The sequence below is a fragment of the Dermochelys coriacea genome, chromosome 3, assembly GCF_009764565.3.
Source record: "Dermochelys coriacea isolate rDerCor1 chromosome 3, rDerCor1.pri.v4, whole genome shotgun sequence".
NCBI classification, from domain to species: Eukaryota; Metazoa; Chordata; order Testudines; family Dermochelyidae; genus Dermochelys; species Dermochelys coriacea.
In genome coordinates, this window is record NC_050070.1 from 148,763,035 (window position 1) to 148,783,287 (window position 20,253).

Below are 20,253 nucleotides of genomic sequence, written 5' to 3' on the forward strand. Positions count from 1 at the left end.
AGGGAGTGACATACTGCAGGGAAATGTGATTAATAATAAACTGTTCAACCTTGGCTCTGTGGCTGAATTTATTGAACTAAACCATAATCTCGTATGGTTCAAACTGATCCTTTCAAATAGAGAGCATACACTGAGTTGAATTCTGAAATGATGCTTCTAATATCTGTGTATGTTATGTGTTGAGGTTATATTTGAGTGGGGGGAAATTCACTTTGGACCACTGATGATAGACCACTACCTGTTCGTTTATTGGTGAGACTAAGGAGGGGAAAGTGTCTTTTTGAAACTTTGAGGTTAGAGAGAGACTGTAACCTGGCACTGAGGAGAGTAAGACAGCGTTATAAAGGGTATTGTAGACACTCAATTTTAACAGGTCTTGTGAGAACTCCAGCATGTATCCTCTCTTCCAAAAGCCTGCAAATCCTCTGAAGCTTGCTTTTTAAATGCTTACTTATGTCTGAGTATATTTTTATCTCCTACATTTAGATGAAAAGATAGCTTTTATTTGTACATTTTGTAGAACACTAGCAGCCGCAGCCAAGAGGAGGTAGAGAGAGGTAACATAAAACATGTTGGAAGCATTGCCTCCAGAAGGGGCAAATTAGAGATCAGAAAATGGAATAAGTATTGAGGATACCTAATGAGGTGATTCAAACAAAGAAGAATAAAAGAACAGGCAGGACCTGTCAGTAGCCTAATAGTAGCGGCAGTGCACTACCATGTAGGAGATACAGATTGGATTTCCAGAGTTGGTATTTGCTTGTTGGGCAAAAGATACAGTTGAGGCATGAAATGGGGAACAGCTATTTGCAGCTTTAACGTATTGACACTTTCCCCATTACAAAGAAGTAAAGGTTAATCCCATTTTGACACTGACGTGCTCCCAGGTTGTACTATATTTCAAAATTTTACTGGAGAAGAATTCTCCTTTTCATGTAGTCCTCTGCTTTATCTCCACATAGTCCTCTGCTGGAAAATGTAAGAGTTTACAATTCACCTTGACTTCTATGAAAAACAGTTTGAAAAAAAATTCATCTCTGAAATGACTCCTTTTTTACCGCACTAGAGTTGCAATAAAAATTAATATGGCTTTCGGATTTAACACAAGTAAATCAAGCCTTAAGGTTCATGCAGACATGAACAGAATTTTAACCACAGGACTTAAATTTTAGTCTTTGGGCTTTACAAGATGTAAGAGAACTTATGGAACATTTTTTTTTTCCCAAGGATTTTTCTCTGACACAGACTTTGTTCAAGATACTGTTTTGTTTTTCAGATTTCTTGACTTTTCTTAGATTATGTAAGAAACTGCTAAAGTGTAAAATCTGAGAGACAAGGTAATATGTGGTTAGATTGACCATGGATTCTCCTATTAAGGGGCTCATTTCCTTTTTGTTTTTATAATAGGCGGAAGAGATCTTGAGGCAAGAGCTAGAAAAAAAGGAAACACCAGGATTATATTGTTTGCTGGGTGATGTTCTTAAAGATCACCAGTACTATGACAAGGCTTGGGAGTTATCCAAGCATCGCAGTGCCCGGGCCCAGCGCTCCAAGGGTCTCCTCTATCTTCGCAATAGAGAGTTCAGAGAATGTGTGGAGTGCTTCGAACGTTCAGTGAAGATTAACCCCATGCAGGTTGGGAAAGAAAAACAAATATGGTTTTTAAAGTTTGCATGTTTACTTTTTAATTGTGTTGTGTTTTTAAATGTATTTTTCAAAATTTAAAAACAGGTTAACTGTTCACAAATGGTCAGAGTAACCGTTTTAACGTTATTAATTTATGTGGTAAACATTGCTGATCTTCAAGGTGAGAGACTAAGAGCTCTGTCTAGAAGCAGCATAATAAGGGGATGGACATGTACAGACTTTCCTATGCAGGCCTTCTGCCAAAATTGAGACTTGGCTTGTTGCATCCCACTGTCCCCAAAATGCCAAGACTCTGCAAATGAGTGGTGTTGCTAGGCAATAAAGGGCGAGTTGGACTAACCGCATCTGAAGTTTCTTCTCACGGCCGAATGGTCTGGATCAGAACTTTCAGTGACCTCATGTGACACACTTCTAGAAATGATAGTTGTACATAGTTTTACACTACTTTACAAACATTTTATTATTTAATCTATTTGGCCCAAGTGTAGCGCAAAAGTTTGCAAAAGACAACGCAGTAATACAATTATGGTATAATATAGAAGGTATTTCTCACTAATGTATATTCTTAATCTAGCGTGATATTTTTTCATGTAATATAGTTCCCTAACTGCAAAATAGCATTTCGTGTGCATTTAAGAATATTTCAATTTTATAGGCATCTTAGAAGTACCTAAAATAGAGATTATAATTTATAGAATATTAACACTATTATTCCCTCCTTTTCCGCTGGCAGAAGATTTTTACACACAAATGTATTTATGAATTTGATTGACTGTCTTGCATCCTAGTTAAAGAAAATAGACCATATAGATATTTTCAGTAGCAAATCCTCGCTACTGAATCCTTCAACAAAAAAGCTTCAAAAACAGACTCCAACGAGAGACTGCTGAATTGGAATTAATTTGCAAACTGTATACAATTAACTTAGCCTTGAATAGAGACTGGGAATGGATGAGTCATTACACAAAGTAAAACTATTTCCCCATGTTATTTCTCCCCCCCACCCCACCCCCCACTGTTCCTCAGATATTCTTGTTAACTGCTGGAAATAGCCTACCTTGCTTGTCACCATGAAAGGTTTTCCTCCTTTCCCCGCCCTGCTGCTGGTGATGGCTTATCTTAAGTGATCACTCTCCTTACAGTGTGTATGATAAAACCCATTGTTTCATGTTCTCTGTGTGTGTATATCAATCTCCCCCCCTGTATTTTCCACCAAATGCATCCGATGAAGTGAGCTGTAGCTCACGAAAGCTTATGCTCTAATAAATTTGTTAGTCTCTAAGGTGCCACAAGTACTCTTTTTCTTTTCGCTACTGAAGAGAGTCGCAAAAGAGAGTTGTAGGAACTACCATTTGGGTAGTGACAGGCTTATGAGTGCAGCTAAATCCATTCACTCTTAAAAATATTTATGTTGATGTTTCAGTTTAGGGCTGAATTGTGTCTTATAACTATTGCCTTGCACTGGGAATGGATTACAGCTGCCACTTCCCAGCAGGCATTGTGCTTCACAGATGACTCCTAGAGCTCCTTAACAAATATGGGGAGCACTGCTCACACCCCATAAGACCTTCCTTGGATTCATTTCTTCTGCACATCTCTTGGCTGAGTAGTGGTTTTTGCCCTTGGGTGAGTTTGAGGATTTTTGGCTAGGAGTAGGCCTGCATGGATAGCACAAACAAAGAGTGGCACCTTATGGCCTGTCCCTCCCTCTGTGCAGTAGCTAACCCCATTCTGGTCCTTTATGAAGAGATCTTGCAGTTTGACAGTAAACAGATATGAATTTTCATTTAACACAGGCTGCATGAGGTAACACAGAAAGAGAGAACGTTCCAGCAAAGTAAAGTAGAACATCATCTGTCAGTGTTTCCAGGCAAGATCCAGAAACAAGGTTGTAGCTGAGAACCCTTCAAACCAAACAGATAAGCTGAAAAGGTCTGGGAAAGCAAAATGGAGCTTCCCAAGCAACAAAGATTCATCTCTTGGTTCAAGGGGATTGAAGAAAGTTTGGGATCGTCTCACAAAACCAACCACAAGAAATAAGGGAAGAGTGAGCACCATCAAAAAGGCCTTGATTTGCTATGAGAATAAGGGGATCCTGCAGTTGGAGAAAAGAGGGTACTAACAGTACAAGCAGTAAAGTAGTCTTATCCTTTAAATTCTCCAGATTATGATTTCTGGTATCTCTGTTATCGTGTAACCAAAAACTTTAAAAGAAAATGCCAAAGAACATGAGAAAGAGAGAGAGGTTGAGGAAAGGGTACATTTGGGAGAAATTTGGTTGTATGGATAAACAGAATTTAACCAAGGAGAATGCCAGGCACTAAGAGTAGTGGAGATAATACCACATCTGAGTTTAAAAAAAAAAAAAAAAGAGAGGGGTGGGGGAGACTTCATCACTCAGACATGAAAGCGAGGAAGAGGAAAACACTCCAGAGGCGGTGTCTGTATCTGTGACTGACTTGAGCCATCTCTGTGAGTCAGCAAGAACTTTTATAAATTGAGATGATGAGGCTGTTAACTGAGACAGGAGAGAAATGCAGGAGAGCTGCATTAGAAGGTTTTTGAAAATTAGATATTTGAGGTACATCAAGGATGTAGGAAATCAAAAAAATGACTTTGAAATGTTGGTAGCACAGTAAAAGAAAGCACGGAGAAAGGTGCAACATTCCAAAGAGTTGATTGAGAACCTTGGAAAATAAAGATTAATAGACCCTGATTATTTTATCCACAAGCTAATTAGCAATTTGTAGTAAACAAAGCGCTTAATCATTTAGGCCAAACTAGGTTTATGATGGAGTGTTCACCTTATTTTCTGAAAAAGTTACCTGAAAATAAAAAAAAAAGGAATGTATTAATGTCATTGTGCCAGGAAATAAAAGTATAAAGACCTGCAAGCAAATTTAAAACTCTGAGTAAAAGCACACTTATGTATCTGATAGAATGAAGATAGTAATGTTAAATAGTTTACTTTCCAACCTGAGACCTCGAGAGACACTAGAACATCATTGTTAAAATTGAACCTGCAGCTCATTTGGAAATGTTTGTTGTGCTAAAGTATTCTGGGCAGTTAGCTCCAGCTATTTTGTAGTAATTTGGCTGAAAGTAGATGAGTGAACAATGTTACCTGGCATCCAAAGAAAAATAATAAATTATAGTCAAGAGGTCCTGCACTGCATCAAGGGAATTAATTGAGGTTTTCAGAAATTTAATATGATAAGCTTCTTTAAATATGGGTAGCTTTTCTTTTTAACAACCCTGAAAAGAAAAGAAAAGAAAAGAAAAGAAAAGAAAAGAAAAAGCATCTGTTTCCTTGCTCTGAGATTTGGATTCCTGCTCCATAGCATGTTTATTTTCTCTCTTGACTTAGCAGGGAAAATGAAAACAATGCACTGCCAGTGGCAGTGTCTCTTCCTTAAACTTTATTGCATGTGGTGACAATTCTTCGATGAGATAAAAACTTGTATTTCAACAGTAATTGTTTTTTACAAGTGAGACAAAAGTAAACTGAATAATTTCCACTGAAGTTATTTTTCAACAAAATCTTCACATTTGTTTGTCTCACAGTATGCTGAAAGCAGTATCAGTAATTCTACATTTTTGGTGTTGGAGTCTATAAATGCTTCAGCATGATTCTCAATCGTTATAAGGTAAAGCACGGAACACATTTCACCTGCTTATTTTGGCAATACAAAAGCTTGTTCTAATGCAGATTATATGGAAGATTATTGATTAAGATCTTCCCATTGTCACAGACAGCTGTGCTAGAGAGAGTTCTGGAGCCATCTATAAGAATTAAAACCAGTAATTCAGCATCTGTGACCTTAAGCTACCTTCATCTGTGAAGCAGCTGGCAGCCTTACTGTTCCATTTTGCAGTCTACCTTCTAAAGTCTTTCTTCAGTTTGTAACCATTTTCTCTGATGGGGAGGAAATTTGAATAAAACTGGCCTTCTGCACTGTTCTATCCAACTTCTAAGACATACAGAAACAATTTAATCTGCCTACAGCAATCTCTGTGAAGTGAACTACAGTAGCTTGGTCTCCGTCTGCTGTTAGAGTTATTCATGATTAAGGTTAAGTGTCTGTCACAGGTATTTTTAGTAAAAATCAGGGACAGGTTGTGGGCAATAAACAAAAATTCAGAGAAGCCTGTGATCTGTCCCTAACTTTTACTAAAAAAATACCTGGGAGGTGTGGGGGTAACAGTGGGAGCAGTGCAGGGGCTGGCCTCCAGCAGCTGCTCCAGCTTCCCCATTGATGGCCCCGGCCACTACTCTGCCAGCCCTACGGAATGCTGCTCCGGCAGCCCTGGGGCAGATTCCCCACCCCCTCCACACTGCTTCAGCCCTGGGCTGCTGCTCCAACATCCGTGGGATTGACAGCTGCTTCAGCCCTGCCAATGCAGAAGAAGTCATGGAGGTCCTGGAAAGTCACGGAATCTGTAGCCTCCATGACAGAATTGTACCCTTACTTATGATCACTGCTGTGCTTGTGGTAGTGGTAATTTGCATTAGAGTAGTACCTAAAGACCCCAGTCAAGATCAGGTCACTGTTGTGCTAGGCAATGAATGAACATACAGTTTAAAATCTGAATAGACAAGACATATATAGGTTGGGAGAAAGAAAGTGATATTATCCCCATTGTATAGAGAGAAAAGTGAGGCACAGATATTAAATGACCTGCCTGTGTCACCAAAAAAATCTGTGCAGAGCCAGAAATTGAGCCCAGATCTCTTGCATGTCTGCAACACTGTCTTTCATATCAGTTTTGAGCAGCTTGACAGTTCTTTTCCAACCTCACCTTTCTAAATGTTGTGGTAATTAGTTTCTCTTACTCTTCTATTTTTGGGTGCAATTGACATTCATTGAACTATTTTCCTATTTCTCTGCATACCAGAATCTCTGTCTGCAATTAGTGCAACTCAGGACTTCTGCTTTTCTTTCCAAGGTGAGTGGCTTGTCAGATTTCACCCACGTTTATCCCGCTGTATACAGAGGAACATTTTCTATAGCATCACTTTTTTGGTTACTATTATGTGGGATGCCCACTGCAGTAATACCTGTCCTGTAAAGGATATAGATATTATAATGTGCTTTCCCCTCTTCTATGTCTGTATATTGTGCTTCTCATAACTGTTCCCCAGGTCCATGAGAAGATGCCATATAATTCCTCCCCCTCCAAATCTCCTGTCTTTCCACAGAATCTTACCAAAACCACCAGGGCTAATTGTAGTTCTGCAGAAACAAATCACCCTGTAGGAAAATATTTCCCTGAAGCATTAAGAATTTAAATTCTGAAGTGATTAAATGCTTAAATGACATGTTTGATTCCAGTGAGTCAGAGCCTGATTCTGATTCATACAAGGACTCAAGGTCACTCAAACTATATACACATTAGAAGCTAAGAAAGAAAGAAAGATCCATTCTTGTCTTCCTGGTCCCTGTCTCCCATGGGAAATGCAAAGGAAAAAAAAAAAGCATTTAGGGTCAAATTCAGCTGCTATTATTCAGGCAAAATTCCCACTTAAGGCAAGAGGAGTTTTGGTTAATAAAGGGCAGCAGGTTTTATTCCTTAAAGCGTAAAACTAACAAGCATTCTGCTGAGAGGTGCTCTTTATTTTTTGTGTTCCATCCAAAGAAAGCTTTTAAATGAAAACCACTCCAAAACAAATAAAAATGAGCAGCTTTCCTCCATATAGGAGAGAGAAATTTCCTGTTTCTCAGGATGTTCTACCTATGATTTAGAGGCAAATTGTTTGGACAAGTTGGACAAAATAATGTATCCCCCTCGCCCCCCCGGATACTGAAGATTTTCATACTCCATTGTCTTCTAAAGATCTGCCTAAAATGTATCCTTCCAAAAGTTAATTCTCTGTTGCAGAATATCTTAGAAGAAATGTAGGTTCCTCCCAAAAATTATGAATGATTCAACTACATAAATGGCACATTCTCTGTTGCTAAGAATGTATTCTTCCTTTCTAGCATTGATCAAAAAAACTTTCTGATTTCTGTGAAGAGAATCCAGTGTTCCCAAAGATTTCTTAGATAAGGAAATTTACTGTTCTTCCTAACCAGGTTTTTGAGACTGAGGCTAGAAATGGCTTACGTTTTCACTGCCAGAGTCTTGCTACAATGGGTTGTGGCCATTCCAGTGACAGTTGGCAGTCAAGTAATCTGTCAGTGAGAACTCTTGACACATACACAATCCCATTTATGCTACTGACTCACTTCGCCAGTAGAATTACAGCATGTGAATTAGAAGGAGAGGAAGGGTGATAGTTGAGTTAACTTGAGAGGCCTTGAGACTTCTTCCACCTATTGAGTTAACTAACACCTTTATTTAGCTGTGACACTTGAGTACCTTTCCCAGAGCTGAAGAAGAGCTCTGTGTAGCTCAAAGTGCTCTCTTTCACTAACGGAAGTTGATCCAATAAAAGATATTGCCTCACCCACCTTGTCCCTCTACTATCTTGGGACCAACATGGCTATAACAACACTGCAAGCACTTTTCTGGAAGTAGCAGATCAGACCATGTGGCTCAGATAACTTTGCATGCTAGCCTGCATGGATTTGAGAGCGTCTGCAAGTAGGTCATATATCAGTATCTCTCTGGAAGTCAGCTTGCCACTGCAACTGGATTTCAGAGCTTCAAACAATGCAATAAAAGTCTTACTCAAGAATTTTCCTTTGAAAATCAATCAGCCTTGTAGCGAGTGGCAGTGGGCAAAGGTAATTTATGTAAACAAACAGGGTTGAACTTTTATTCTAAACTTGCCTTGGGTTTCCTGAACACCAGGTATAACGCAGATCTGAGCCTAAATTATCATTATATGATGGTATCTGCCCTGAATTGAATCTTCACAGTTCAGGCTCATCTGTTTTTCTAATCAACGGACAGACTTGGATATCAAACCAACAAACTAGTGCCGAAAAGCAACTTTAACCTAGTTTCACAAGCCTTGACAAAATTTATTTTTTGAACCGCTGACAAAGTTTGCCTTACACTACTTTTCAGTTGCTTTCCTCAGAGAAATTATTACCCCAGCCAGCAGAGTAGTCAGATTTGATGCCCTGCCCAATAAAGTGGAATTCTTATTCTTTCTGCACAGAATACTGCCAAATCCATCTCAACTAGCAGCGTATCTTATTCACTTTTTATCTTAGTCAAAGATGTCATTACCCACCTTAGAAGCACCCAGAGAAGGTACATGTACTCTTTCTAGATGTTCAAAGGACAAATAAATGTTACCTCAATACAGAAGAGGATCGAAGGAAATTGATTCATTAATTGGTTTTGATGGGGGTCACAAAAGAGGCATAAAAACTTCAAAGGCCGCTTCGTATAGTAGTCAGAATGGTCATTACTGAAGCCTATGGACTTGATTCTGAGATAGGTAGGTCCTAAGCTTTTTAGAATTTTCAAGTCAAAACCAACTCCTTAGGGGGAGATTTTCAAAGGTGCATATGGAAATCGGGCATCTAATTTGCATGGAAATTTTTTGAAAATCTTCCTCTTAAATTCCGCCTAGAAACCCATAAGCAGCAAGTACAAATCATAGAGCACTGATCTCTTATACTCTCAGGAGATACTTCATTTACCAGGGAAATAAATTCTGTGTCAGCTTCAATTTCCAGATTATTTTAGGATATAGCCCATACAGAGTACATTTTAATAGTCTAATCTAGAAGTGACACAGAGGTATGGATAATAGTCACAAGGTCTGTATCTTAAAGGAACAATTGCAACTTCCTGGGAATTCTTAAATCGACCCAGATACTAAGTATGCTCATTGGCTGCTTTGCCCAGATATAATGAAATGGAGGCATAAAGTGTGCATCATCATCACCCGGAAAACACTGAAGCCCATGTCTCCTTAATTTACCCAGCATACAGTATGAACAACATATTTATGAGGTGCTTTAAGTTTCTGTCCTTTCAAATAGCTCCTCTCAGTTTTATGTTAAAAGAACATTAAGGTTTCTTATTTAGTAGGCAGCTATTCAATATTTTGTTTTCTCCTTGTTCAATGTGTGGCTGACTGCCTTATTTACTGTACACTATTCAACCCCTGCTATGAAGACAGAATTAATTTCCTCATGGTGTTTTCTCTGACTCTCATCACTATATAGTATCTGAGTGCTTCAGAAATGATGATTAGTTTTTACACAATGCCCTGGTGAAAAAAGGGGGTGTTACCCATTTTACAAAGGGGGAACTGAGGCACAGAAATTAAGGTCAAAATTTCAGCTAACTATGGGTGCCCAAATTGAGACTCCTAGGACCTGATTTTTCAAAGTACATAGTACTTAAATCATTCAAAGCACATCTCCCATTGACTTCAGCTCCAGTTGTGAGTGCTCACCCCTTTAAATCAGACCCCACAGAGTGTCAAGTTGGGTACCCAGAAAATGAGGAATGCACAATTAGTGACTACGTGTGGAAAGTTTGGTGTCAGTAACTTGACTAGTATCATTTAGGAACTCTGTGGCAGAGAGAGAATCCACTTTTTCAGGGCAGCATTCAACTGTCTTAACCATGAGACTGTCCTTTCTTTACATAAATCCGCTGCCTCATTCACTATACAACTTCCAGATTCTGCAAGAAATGAAGCAGACAATAGTCTCTTTCCTTACATAATCCTGTGAAATAGCATGAGATTGGGATGGAACATATTGCCAGTGGGTTTCACAGATATTTGTGTACAGCAAAGGATTACTGAGACTCATGAATCTTGTGTTCCAGTCCAGGCTCTTGAGAGAAATGTGCTCTAGTAGGCACTGATTCTTCTGCCTGTTTTCCCCAAGCTTGACCATTCTGTCTCTTTCCCCCTCCCCATACAACCTGTCGCTGTCTTTGTCCCACCCCCTGCTCCTCACCCCGTCTCACTTTCCTCGCTTATTCAGTCCTAGTCTCCATTCCTCAGGCTTTTCATTCAAGTCATAGTCTCATTGCTCAGCAAGCCTAGCTCCACCCTCCTGGCTCCTTGTGTGATCTGTCTGTTTCTGTCATGGCCTGTGGCCACCCCTGTGCCCACATTCCCTGTCTCCATTGGCTTCTGGTCCCAGCCTCCCCATCTAATCAGAGTACTCCCAGTCTCTATGCCTAGCAAGTCCCAGTTCTCCCTTCACTCTCTGGTTCCTTGTCAGATTTCTCTCGTTTCTCCCTCTACCTCCTTCTCCCACCTGGCTCCTGTCCCAGTCTTCTTGCCCAGTGAGACCCATGCTCATCCCCCAGCTTCTAGTCCCAGTTTCTCTCTCCTTCCACTTCCAGCCTCCAGTCCAAGTCTTCTCCCCCTAGGCTCCTTGTACCAATCTACTCCCTCCCCAACCCAAGGTCCTGCTCTTATCGCCGCTGCATTGAACATGGGAAAACAGCATAGTGTCCCCTAACCTCTGTTTCAGAAATGGCTGAACAGTGTTAGCTGAAATTTTCCAAAAAAGATTCAGCTGAGGGAGAAAGTCAAGGAAAGTGTGGGCTCCTTACTGAATGAGGGAGGCAACCTAGTGACAGAGGATGTGGAAAAAGCTAATGTACTCAATGCTTTTTTGCCTCTTTCTTCACGAACAAGGTCAGCTCCCAGACTGCTGCACTGGGCAGCACAGCATGGGGAGGAGGTGACCAGCCCTCTGTGGAGAAAGAAGTGGTTCGGGACTATTTAGAAAAGCTGGATGAGCACAAGTCCATAGGGCCGGATGCGCTGCATCCGAGAGTGCTAAAGGAGTTGGCGGATGTGATTATAGAGCCATTGGCCATTATCTTTGAAAACTCATGGCGATCGGGTGAAGTCCCGGATGACTGGAAAAAGGCTAATGTAGGGCCCATCTTTAAAAAAGGGAAGGAGGAGGATCTGGGGAACTACAGGCCAGTCAACCTCACCTCAGTCCCTGGAAAAATCATGGAGCAGGTCCTCAAGGAATCAATTCTGAAGCACTTGGAGGAGAGGAAAGTGATCAGGAACAACCAGCATGTATTCAGCAAGGGCAAGTCATGCCTGACTAATCTAATTGCCTTCTATGATGAGATAACTGGCTCTGTGGATGAGGGGAAAGCAGTGGACGTGTTGTTACTTGACTTTAGCAAAGCTTTTGACACCGTCTCCCACAGTATTCTTGCCAGCAAGTTAAAGAAGTATGGGCTGGATGAATGGACTATAAGGTAGATAGAAAGCTGGCTAGATCATCAGGCCCAACGGGTAGTGATGAATGACTCCATGTCTAGTTGGCAGCCGGTATCAAGTGGAGTGCCCCAAGGGTTGGTCCTCAGGCTGGTTTTGTTCAATATCTTCATAAATGATCTGGAGGATGGTGTGGATTGCACCCTCAGCACGTTTGCAGATGACACTAAACTGGGAGGAATGGTAGATACGCTGGAGGGTAGGGATAGGATACAGAGGGACCTAGACAAATTAGAGGATTGGACCAAAAGAACTCTGATGAGGTTCAACAAGGACAAGTACAGAGTACTGCACTTAGGATGGAAGAATCCCTTGCACCGCTACAGACTAGGGACAGAATGGCTAAGCAGCAGTTCTGCAGAAGAGGACCTAGGGGTTACAGTGGACAAGAAGCTGGATATGAGTCAACAGTGTGCCCTTGTTGCCAAGAAGGCCAATGGCATTTGGGATGTATAAGTAGGGGCATTGCCAGCAGATCGAGGGACGTGATCGTTCCCGTCTATTCGACATTGGTGAGGCCTCACCTGGATACTGTGTCCAGTTTTGGGCCCCACACTACAAGAAGGATGTGGAAAAATTGGAAAACATCCAGCGGAGGGCAACAAAAATGATTAGGGGACTGGAACACGTGACTTATGAGGAGAGGCTGAGGGAACTGGGATTGTTTAGTCTGCGGAAGAGAAGAATGAGGGGGGATTTGATAGCTGCTTTCAACTACCTGAAAGGAGGTTCCAAAGAGGATGGATCTAGACTGTTCTCAGTGGTAGCAGATAACAGAACAAGGAGTAATGGTCTCAAGTTGCAGTGGAGGATGTTTAGGTTGGATGTTAGGAAAAACTTTTTCACTAGGAGGGTGGTGAAGCACTGGAATGAGTTACCTAGGGAGGTAGTGGAATCTCCTTCCTTTGAGGTTTTTAAGGTCAGGCTTGACAAAGCCCTGGCTGGGATGATTTAGTTGAGGATTGGTCCTGCTTTGAGCAGGGGGTTGGACTAGATGACCTCCTGAGGTCCCTTCCAACCCTGATATTCTATGATTCTATGACACCCAGCCTCTAAAATTTCAGCCAAATCAGCTAATTTTGTAAAGTTCTAAGCAACTGAAAAATGGGTCTTACAGTTGGACGTATTGGGCAACCTTGATAGTAGTAGTAGTAGTGCCAAACTTTTTCTTCTGCAATGATTTTTATAACTTTATTTTAAAAGCACCAAGAATTGTTTTCCAGAACCTAAGCTTTTGTTTTAAAAACTAAGTTTGTAGACCGTATGGCTCCAGTGATTACCTTAAAATGTGAACTAAATATAAACCGACATAATGATGTCTGCCTAAGTCTTCAGAGAGCCTGAAAGGTTTGAATTCCCCTTTTCGTCTCCCAGGGATGTTAACTCAGAAACCTAACAATACTTTGTGTCAGCATAGCTAAGTATTTCATGGATGAAATCTTTAGCAGAAAGATCAAGCTAATGTACTACTTTTATTGTTAGGTGTTCCTGCATATGTTGGGCAGGGTTGGGTGGTTCTTGCTAACAAGGTTTCCTGGGATGAGGAATGAAGAATTCAAATCTTACTCTGTCCCACATTTAGAGTCACCTTCTAGCCTGTCAAAAATTTTGAGAGTGGGAGAAAGGAGATGCAGCCCCTCCCCAATACCAAAACCCTCAACTGCTTTGTGGGTGTCAAAAACAACTCCCATAGAGTCCTTAACACCAAAAGTCTCAACTTTCAGGTGCCAAACCCACCTACCTTCCATGACATGTAGAAGGCCGCTGTGTCTTTTCAATACAGATATCTGCAGCCCAATGAAAACTGAAAATGTTGAAAGAATAAAATCAATATTAATATCAATAAATAACGGGGAATTACTGGTCTGGTTGGACTGGTGTGGGTAGAGTGGACAAGCTGAAAGTAGGAGACTAGTGTGGATAGAAATGTGCATCATAATGAGTACCCTGATGCAAGGTTAATTTGAGCTACCAGCTTTTGGTCACTGACCTTGTCTGGGCCCTGAATTGCTAATGGTAACACTTTGTATGCACTTTCATAGTGAGAGCCTACGTTAATGTCAGAACAGCTTGCTACAAGACCAGCAGAAAAATGGACCTGTTGTGTTAATTTTGTTACACCTTTACCCACATAAAAACCTTCCTCCACAAGTAGTTACGTTGAAATCAAAAGGACAGTGTGGAATAAGATTGCTACACAGTATGAATTAAGGATAACATAATCTGACCCAATTTTTTTCCTTCCTACAAAAATAGTGATTCTTTCTTTCATTATTCTTATCTTGGCACTTTGAATGATGGAGGCTTTTTACACTAGATATTAGAATCTGGAACAATTCCCCAGCTGATTATAAAATGTTTTGAAATGTTGAAATCCAGTTTTATTTTTTTTTATGGATGTGTTTAACCAGCAAGGACTTCAGAAAATGTTTTATCAATGTATTTAGGACTCAGTACTGAAATAAGATTACTTGTTCTGAAAGATAGTACTGTTTATCTTAACTTGCTGTTGTTGGAAAAGTTACTGTTTGACCTACTCACTTCTTTGGTTTTTAAAGACTACAGCTACACTGCACACCTCTTACTATGGCATATCGTGTATGAGTAGTTGTATGTCACAGTGAAAATCAAACTGCGCCCATGCTGTGGTGTGTAGCTACCTGTCAGTGACAGGATCTGGCAGTGGGATGGCATTGGGGGAGCGTTTCTCTGCTGCTGAAGTCTTTCCCTGTGGCAGGGAAAGGCTCAGACAGCAGGTTGCTGACAGTTTTCCCACTGCTGGAGCCTTTCCTTGTGGTGGGAAAAGACTCCAGCAGCAGGACACTACATTGGTAAAAAAAAGAAGTATAGACAAGGGAGGCACTGCTTGGGTGAGTAGAGAGCCCTGTAGGGTACATACCTGCATACATACTGTCAGGATTCAGGAGTGTCTTTACTCGCTGAAGCAGTGCCTCTAATTATTGCACAAAAAAGGATTAGAAGTATGTTTGTAGGTAATGCTAGTTGAAGCTTATCAACAAAAGTTTGCTGCATTCAAAACAAAAAAAACTAAACACATTATTGGCAGTTTCCTCTCTCTAAAAATGTTAGATTTTTTTAAAAAAATTGTGGGAACACTTAATATTGTAACATCATCGCTTTTGCGGCTATCATTCATTTTTAATTATCAGACTTTTTTATGTAGAAAATGTAATTTTGTACTGTAAAACAAATTTTCTATCATTAACAATATTTATAGTCAGGACCCAAAATTAACATAATTTTCTCACAAGATACAACAAAAGATGCAAACTTTTGAGTGTTATTCCCTTGCTTCTCTAAACCAATGTGCATTGGTGCTGTGCACTGTAAGTGCTACCTTGTGTGGAGAATTAAACAATTCACATATATCTTATACTTTTGTATATCCATGATTGTTAAAAACTTAGGACAAAAAACTGCTCTATATTTTATTTGGAAGATATTACTTCTTACAATACAAGGTTATATCTGAATATCTAAATATCATATAGACATAGTTCCCACCTGATCCCAGCTCTTCTGAGAGCATGTCATGTGGCAAGGGAGGGTAATGGCCCTCCTGCAGCCCCCGGAAATACTGTGTGCCCCTTCTCCATCCACAGGCCCCTATGAATGCTGGGCACCCCCTCCTCTGCCAGACACCCCCCACCCACTGTACCTAGAGAGTACCAGACACCCCTCCTCTGCCGGGTACTCTCTGCCCTCCTCTCACTGCTCCTCCAGGAATATTAGCTCACCTACTCTCTGTAAATACACTCACCGCCAGTAAGCCTTTTCTGAGAGAGAGTAGAATTTCTCTGCCCTGTGTACTTAAATTTTGTACAGAGAAGGCCTCATTTAAACATCAGTTCAGTGTGAACTGCTTCCACTTTTCATTGATCAAAACCAAAAAACTACATCTTAACTTTTTCAGAATACAAGGGGTTTTGTTTTTTAAGTTTTAAAAAAGAAAAACAGAACGAGAGAATGAGTTTGAATGTTTTCACTGCCCATGTTGTGCCATAGAAGTCAACACCTGGGCTCCCCAGATTAAAGAACATTTGGAAAGCAAACTTAAGGCTAAGGGAAGAAAGCAAAAACAGAAATAAATGTACATTGGAAGCAACATTCACACAGGCACAGAAGAAAAATCAAGATTGATGTGATGTAATAAGTGAATTTCTCTGTGCCCTGTACTTCTCAGGGCAACAGTTAGGCCTTGATGATGGTCTTTTGGGAGATTTTGTGTGAAAGTTTTGCCTGGCTGTGAAAATCCCTGCAAAATTCAATCAACCTGACCAAGTCATATTTGCTCTGCTCTGCCTCTTACTGCATGAAGGTAACATAAGAAGTAAAGCTGAATGAAAAACCTGAATTGCTTGTTTGTCTTGCCCAGGTCTCCTACTGTACATTGCTGTCTCTCATGCAATGGGTATTCCAGAAATGGTTAATTTAAGGAAGTAAATAATTGAGGCTAGTGCTATTTTCATATATTCCAATAAAAAAATATCTTCTGTGATGTCTGCAAAGAGAACAAATTTGAATGCAGCCTTCCAATTGCTGTAGTACTGAAGAGATGGTGTAGTCTGTAGTTAGTTATTCAGAGTGTTCAGAAGGCATGGAGTGTCCTCATTCAGCTGTAAGATTATGAAGAGTTCAGTGAAAAAGCTGAAAATTCAAGCAGCTACTCAAGAAACTAGGCAAATCCTTTGCACAAAACTCAAACTCTGGTTAACAGTGGCACTGCAGAACTTTGCACAAAAGCACATCTGGGGAGATTCTAGAAAAAAATAAATTCTTTCATGTCCATTTTGCCAGTCAGGGAGCAATATTCAGAAAGGCTTTCTAAAATTTTCATGCAGAGCTATGTCACTTGTGTCTCCTGAGGCTTTTAAGAACGAATTATCATTCTGGAAAATTATTGTGCTTTTTGACCCCGGTTGTAATAGTATGGTCTCTAATAATACATTTAATGAAGAAAGAGTAAACTCCATGCATACCTGGTGATGCCTTCTCCAGACAATGGCAACACCACTCCATTTGAATTCTGGAAAATTCACCACACCAACTTCCGAGATTCAAGCTATGCTGCTTCCCTTATCCTCAGTGTCCTGCCTAGCCCAGCAGATGTGGAAAGAATATTGTTCTAAATTCAGGTACAAGACTGCAAGAGAATGAACTTTTGAAAAGACATTTTGAAAAAACAGCTGAGAGCCTATTCTACCCCAGACTTTTAGAATTTACACTGACACCTCTTATCTCAAGCATAACAACTGTCAATTGTTTTTAAAAGAAAAAAATTAATCACAGCAGTACACTTTTGCTTTCGCTACTTGTTTTCTCCGTTTTTTTCCTCTCCTGTGTCCCCCAACATTAACCCCAGTAATTATCCAGAAAACTGTGAAGTTAATTTTCACTCATGTAATAAACACTAAAAAATTGTAAACAAAATAAAAACTGGAAGTGAAGGGCCCTAAATATAGAGCAATGCCCTATAACTTCAAGAAATGTATGGATTTGAGCATGGAGGAATCTTAACTAATTTCTTTTGTGCGGAACATACATACTGAATTCCCTTTCTCTTTGTTTTCTTTTCAGTTGGGTGTGTGGTTTTCTTTGGGCTGTGCCTATTTAGCTTTGGAAGGCTATGACGGTGCTGCCAAAGCATTTCAGCGCTGTGTGATGTTGGAACCTGAAGTATGTACAATTTATTGAAGATTTATCTTTGCTCATCTAATAGTTTGTGAAAGCAACCAGGGACTCCACCCACCCCAAAAAATGTGGTTCATTCCTTAGTTCTAATTGTTCAATTTTTACCCTGTTCATAAAGGATGTATTTTCTCATTAAGCATCACAAAAAGATTTGCTTGATACTTGACTTTTCTGTTTTATACATCTACATACACACACCCACACTCGGTAAAGTCCTTTATGGTATCATACAACATTAAAATAAAAGGCTTTTGTTTAAAAAAAAATTAGAAGTGAAGGAGCATATTCTTAAACAGATTATTTGTTAAAATGCTTAGTCCGCTCTAGACTTTTAAAGGAACTTTCTGCACTCTTCAGTTAGCTGTGCTGCTTAATTAATCTTTCTGTGGAAGTGGCAAACTAATCTCAGTTAGAAACACTCACTGAAGAAATGGCAGATAACTGGCCTTTGGAACTAAATTTGAGATTGAACTCAGTCTCCCACAAACTGGGAGATATTTGGGATCCAGCTTTACATGTGTGCATCATGCAGGTGTGTGTCCACCATTGCCAGGCTCACAGGATGCCAGCAGGATTATACTCCCTTTGTTTTTTGTGTGTAAGTAATGTAGGGAAGAATGCTTTGAGCCCACACAAGGGTGTATTGGCCCTCACTGTTCTATCAGAAGGTCTGGCCTTAGGAATAGAAACCTCTGTCTCATCCTCCCTGCTTCAGGAGAAGTATATTGATGGTATTCATTTACTAAAAAAAAAAATTTAATTTAAAAAAAAATTCTCAGTATAAACTGAAATATAACTCAGTTGTGCGTTTTCTTCTTTCCATGAACATGAACTGTTAAACTATATATTAAAACCAACTTTTTATGGAAATCATTCCAACTTGTTTGGTATAGCTCAGTCCTGTCTGTATTCACAGGAATAGACCAGTTGATTTCCTAATGGCTTAAATGGGATTTGAGTAAAGGATGCAGGATTGGGCTCTTAGTCCTAGTCTACACTAAAATTTAGGTTGACCTAGCTATGTTGATTTCCTACAGCAACAGAAATACCCTTTCCATCTCTGTAGCAAGTGTCTTCAGTACAGTGCTACAACAGTGTAGCTGCAGCACTGCAGTTGTGGCCCTATAGCATTTGTAGTGTAGACATACTCTTTCACTTTGTGCAGAAGTCTATTACACTAGTTAAGTCTAAACTAAGCCTGCAAAACACTGTTGCCCTCAGCCCTGGAATGAATTTCACTGAAATATTCTGGTTCTGTTCTTGTTTTGGGTTTACACCATTGTCACTGCTCTTACTTCAGTGGAGTTACTCCAGATTTTCTTCAGTGTAAGTGAAAGCAGAATCAGGCTCAATATGTACAATGCCAGAAAAGAATTAATTTAACCATTTACAATTTAACATTTCTCTTATATTTCTGGCTGTTGCTATCATTTTGTTTATTTACCAGGCGAATTTTATTTTTTTAATTAATGTTATTGCCACCTTTAATATTTAATATGTATGTGCATTTATTAATGTATGTATATGATAAGGAAAATTGGTCATGTAAATCTATTATAATTTTATGTTTTATTCAAATGATTTTTCCCAAATAAGCGGAATGTCTTTGATTTTAAGTATTTCCTATGTTGTAATTGCAGAATGCTGAGGCCTGGAACAATTTATCAACTGCATATATCAGATTGAAACAGAAGTAAGTACTTCAAAAGGTTTAGAGAATACTGCTTCCAAAATAAATATTTCTGATTTCCTTTCTCCTAACACTGAGAGATTATTCTCACGATGTGGTTTACTCATTAATCCTAGTCCTCTTCCCTTCAGTCTAGTCTCCCAGTAGATTTCCTATAGTGATACTAATTAGAAATTAATCACCTTTCAATTGAAGAAAAATATATTTAATTAGCTTTGTAAAGAGCGATAATTTGGAGCTGATATTTTCAAATTCATAATTCATCACTTATACACTAAGTACAAACAAATCAAAATTATTCATACTAGAAATGGAAATTAATTGGACTGTGAAACCAAAAAAGATATGTCCTTTTTAAAACAGAGGATATAGTCAAACCTATATTGATTCATGCTATATTCAGTTTGAGATTTGAGGGAACAAGTAGTAGTTTACTATTGACATCATAAAAGCAGATGGAGATTTGTATGCATAAATCTGCTTGTTCTTTTCCCTCAAAATTAACCATTAACAGAGGCAACCCAGACTCAAAGCAGCTAATTTCTTATTTCTGTATTTTTGACTTCTTGTAATATTAAAGTTCCCTATAGATACCTTTTGGTAATATCCTTGCAAGGGATTAATATGGAAGAACAATTTAATTTAGATAATACTCTGTACTTGAACTGTGTCATTATATTTTCTACCAAAAAAGAAAACTTTAGAATGAAAAGTAGAAGCATGAAAGTATATTGAAATTGCCAGGGTTTTGTTTTTAAAAACTGACATTCTGAACAATTTATGACAGGTTTCAGAGTAGCAGCCGTGTTAGTCTGTATTCACAAAAAGAAAAGGAGTACTTGTGGCACCTTAGAGACTAACAAATGTATTTGAACATAAGCTTTCTTGAGCTACAGCTCGCTTCATTGGATGCATTCGGTGGAAAATACAGTGGGGAGATTTACACACACACAGAGAGAAAGAGAGAGAGAGAGAGAGAGAGAGAGAGAGAGAGAGAGGGAACATGAAACAATGGGTTTTATCATAAACC

At 39.4% G+C, this 20,253-nt stretch overlaps 1 protein-coding gene across 4 annotated transcripts in view; it reads left to right on the plus strand.

Moving 5' to 3' along the window:
• TTC27 (tetratricopeptide repeat domain 27) overlaps positions 1-20,253 on the plus strand; it is a 203,123-nt gene that overhangs the window by 144,218 nt on the left and 38,652 nt on the right. For 2 of the 4 annotated variants that reach the window (XM_038397194.2, XM_043511535.1), the window contains 4 exons: positions 1,408-1,635; positions 6,544-6,594; positions 17,420-17,518; positions 19,174-19,226. In XM_038397194.2, coding sequence (XP_038253122.1) covers positions 1,408-1,635; positions 6,544-6,594; positions 17,420-17,518; positions 19,174-19,226 — 431 coding nt within the window. The remainder of the gene's footprint in view (positions 1-1,407; positions 1,636-6,543; positions 6,595-17,419; positions 17,519-19,173; positions 19,227-20,253) is intronic. The other 2 variants (XM_038397195.2, XM_043511536.1) reach the window with 1 other exon arrangement.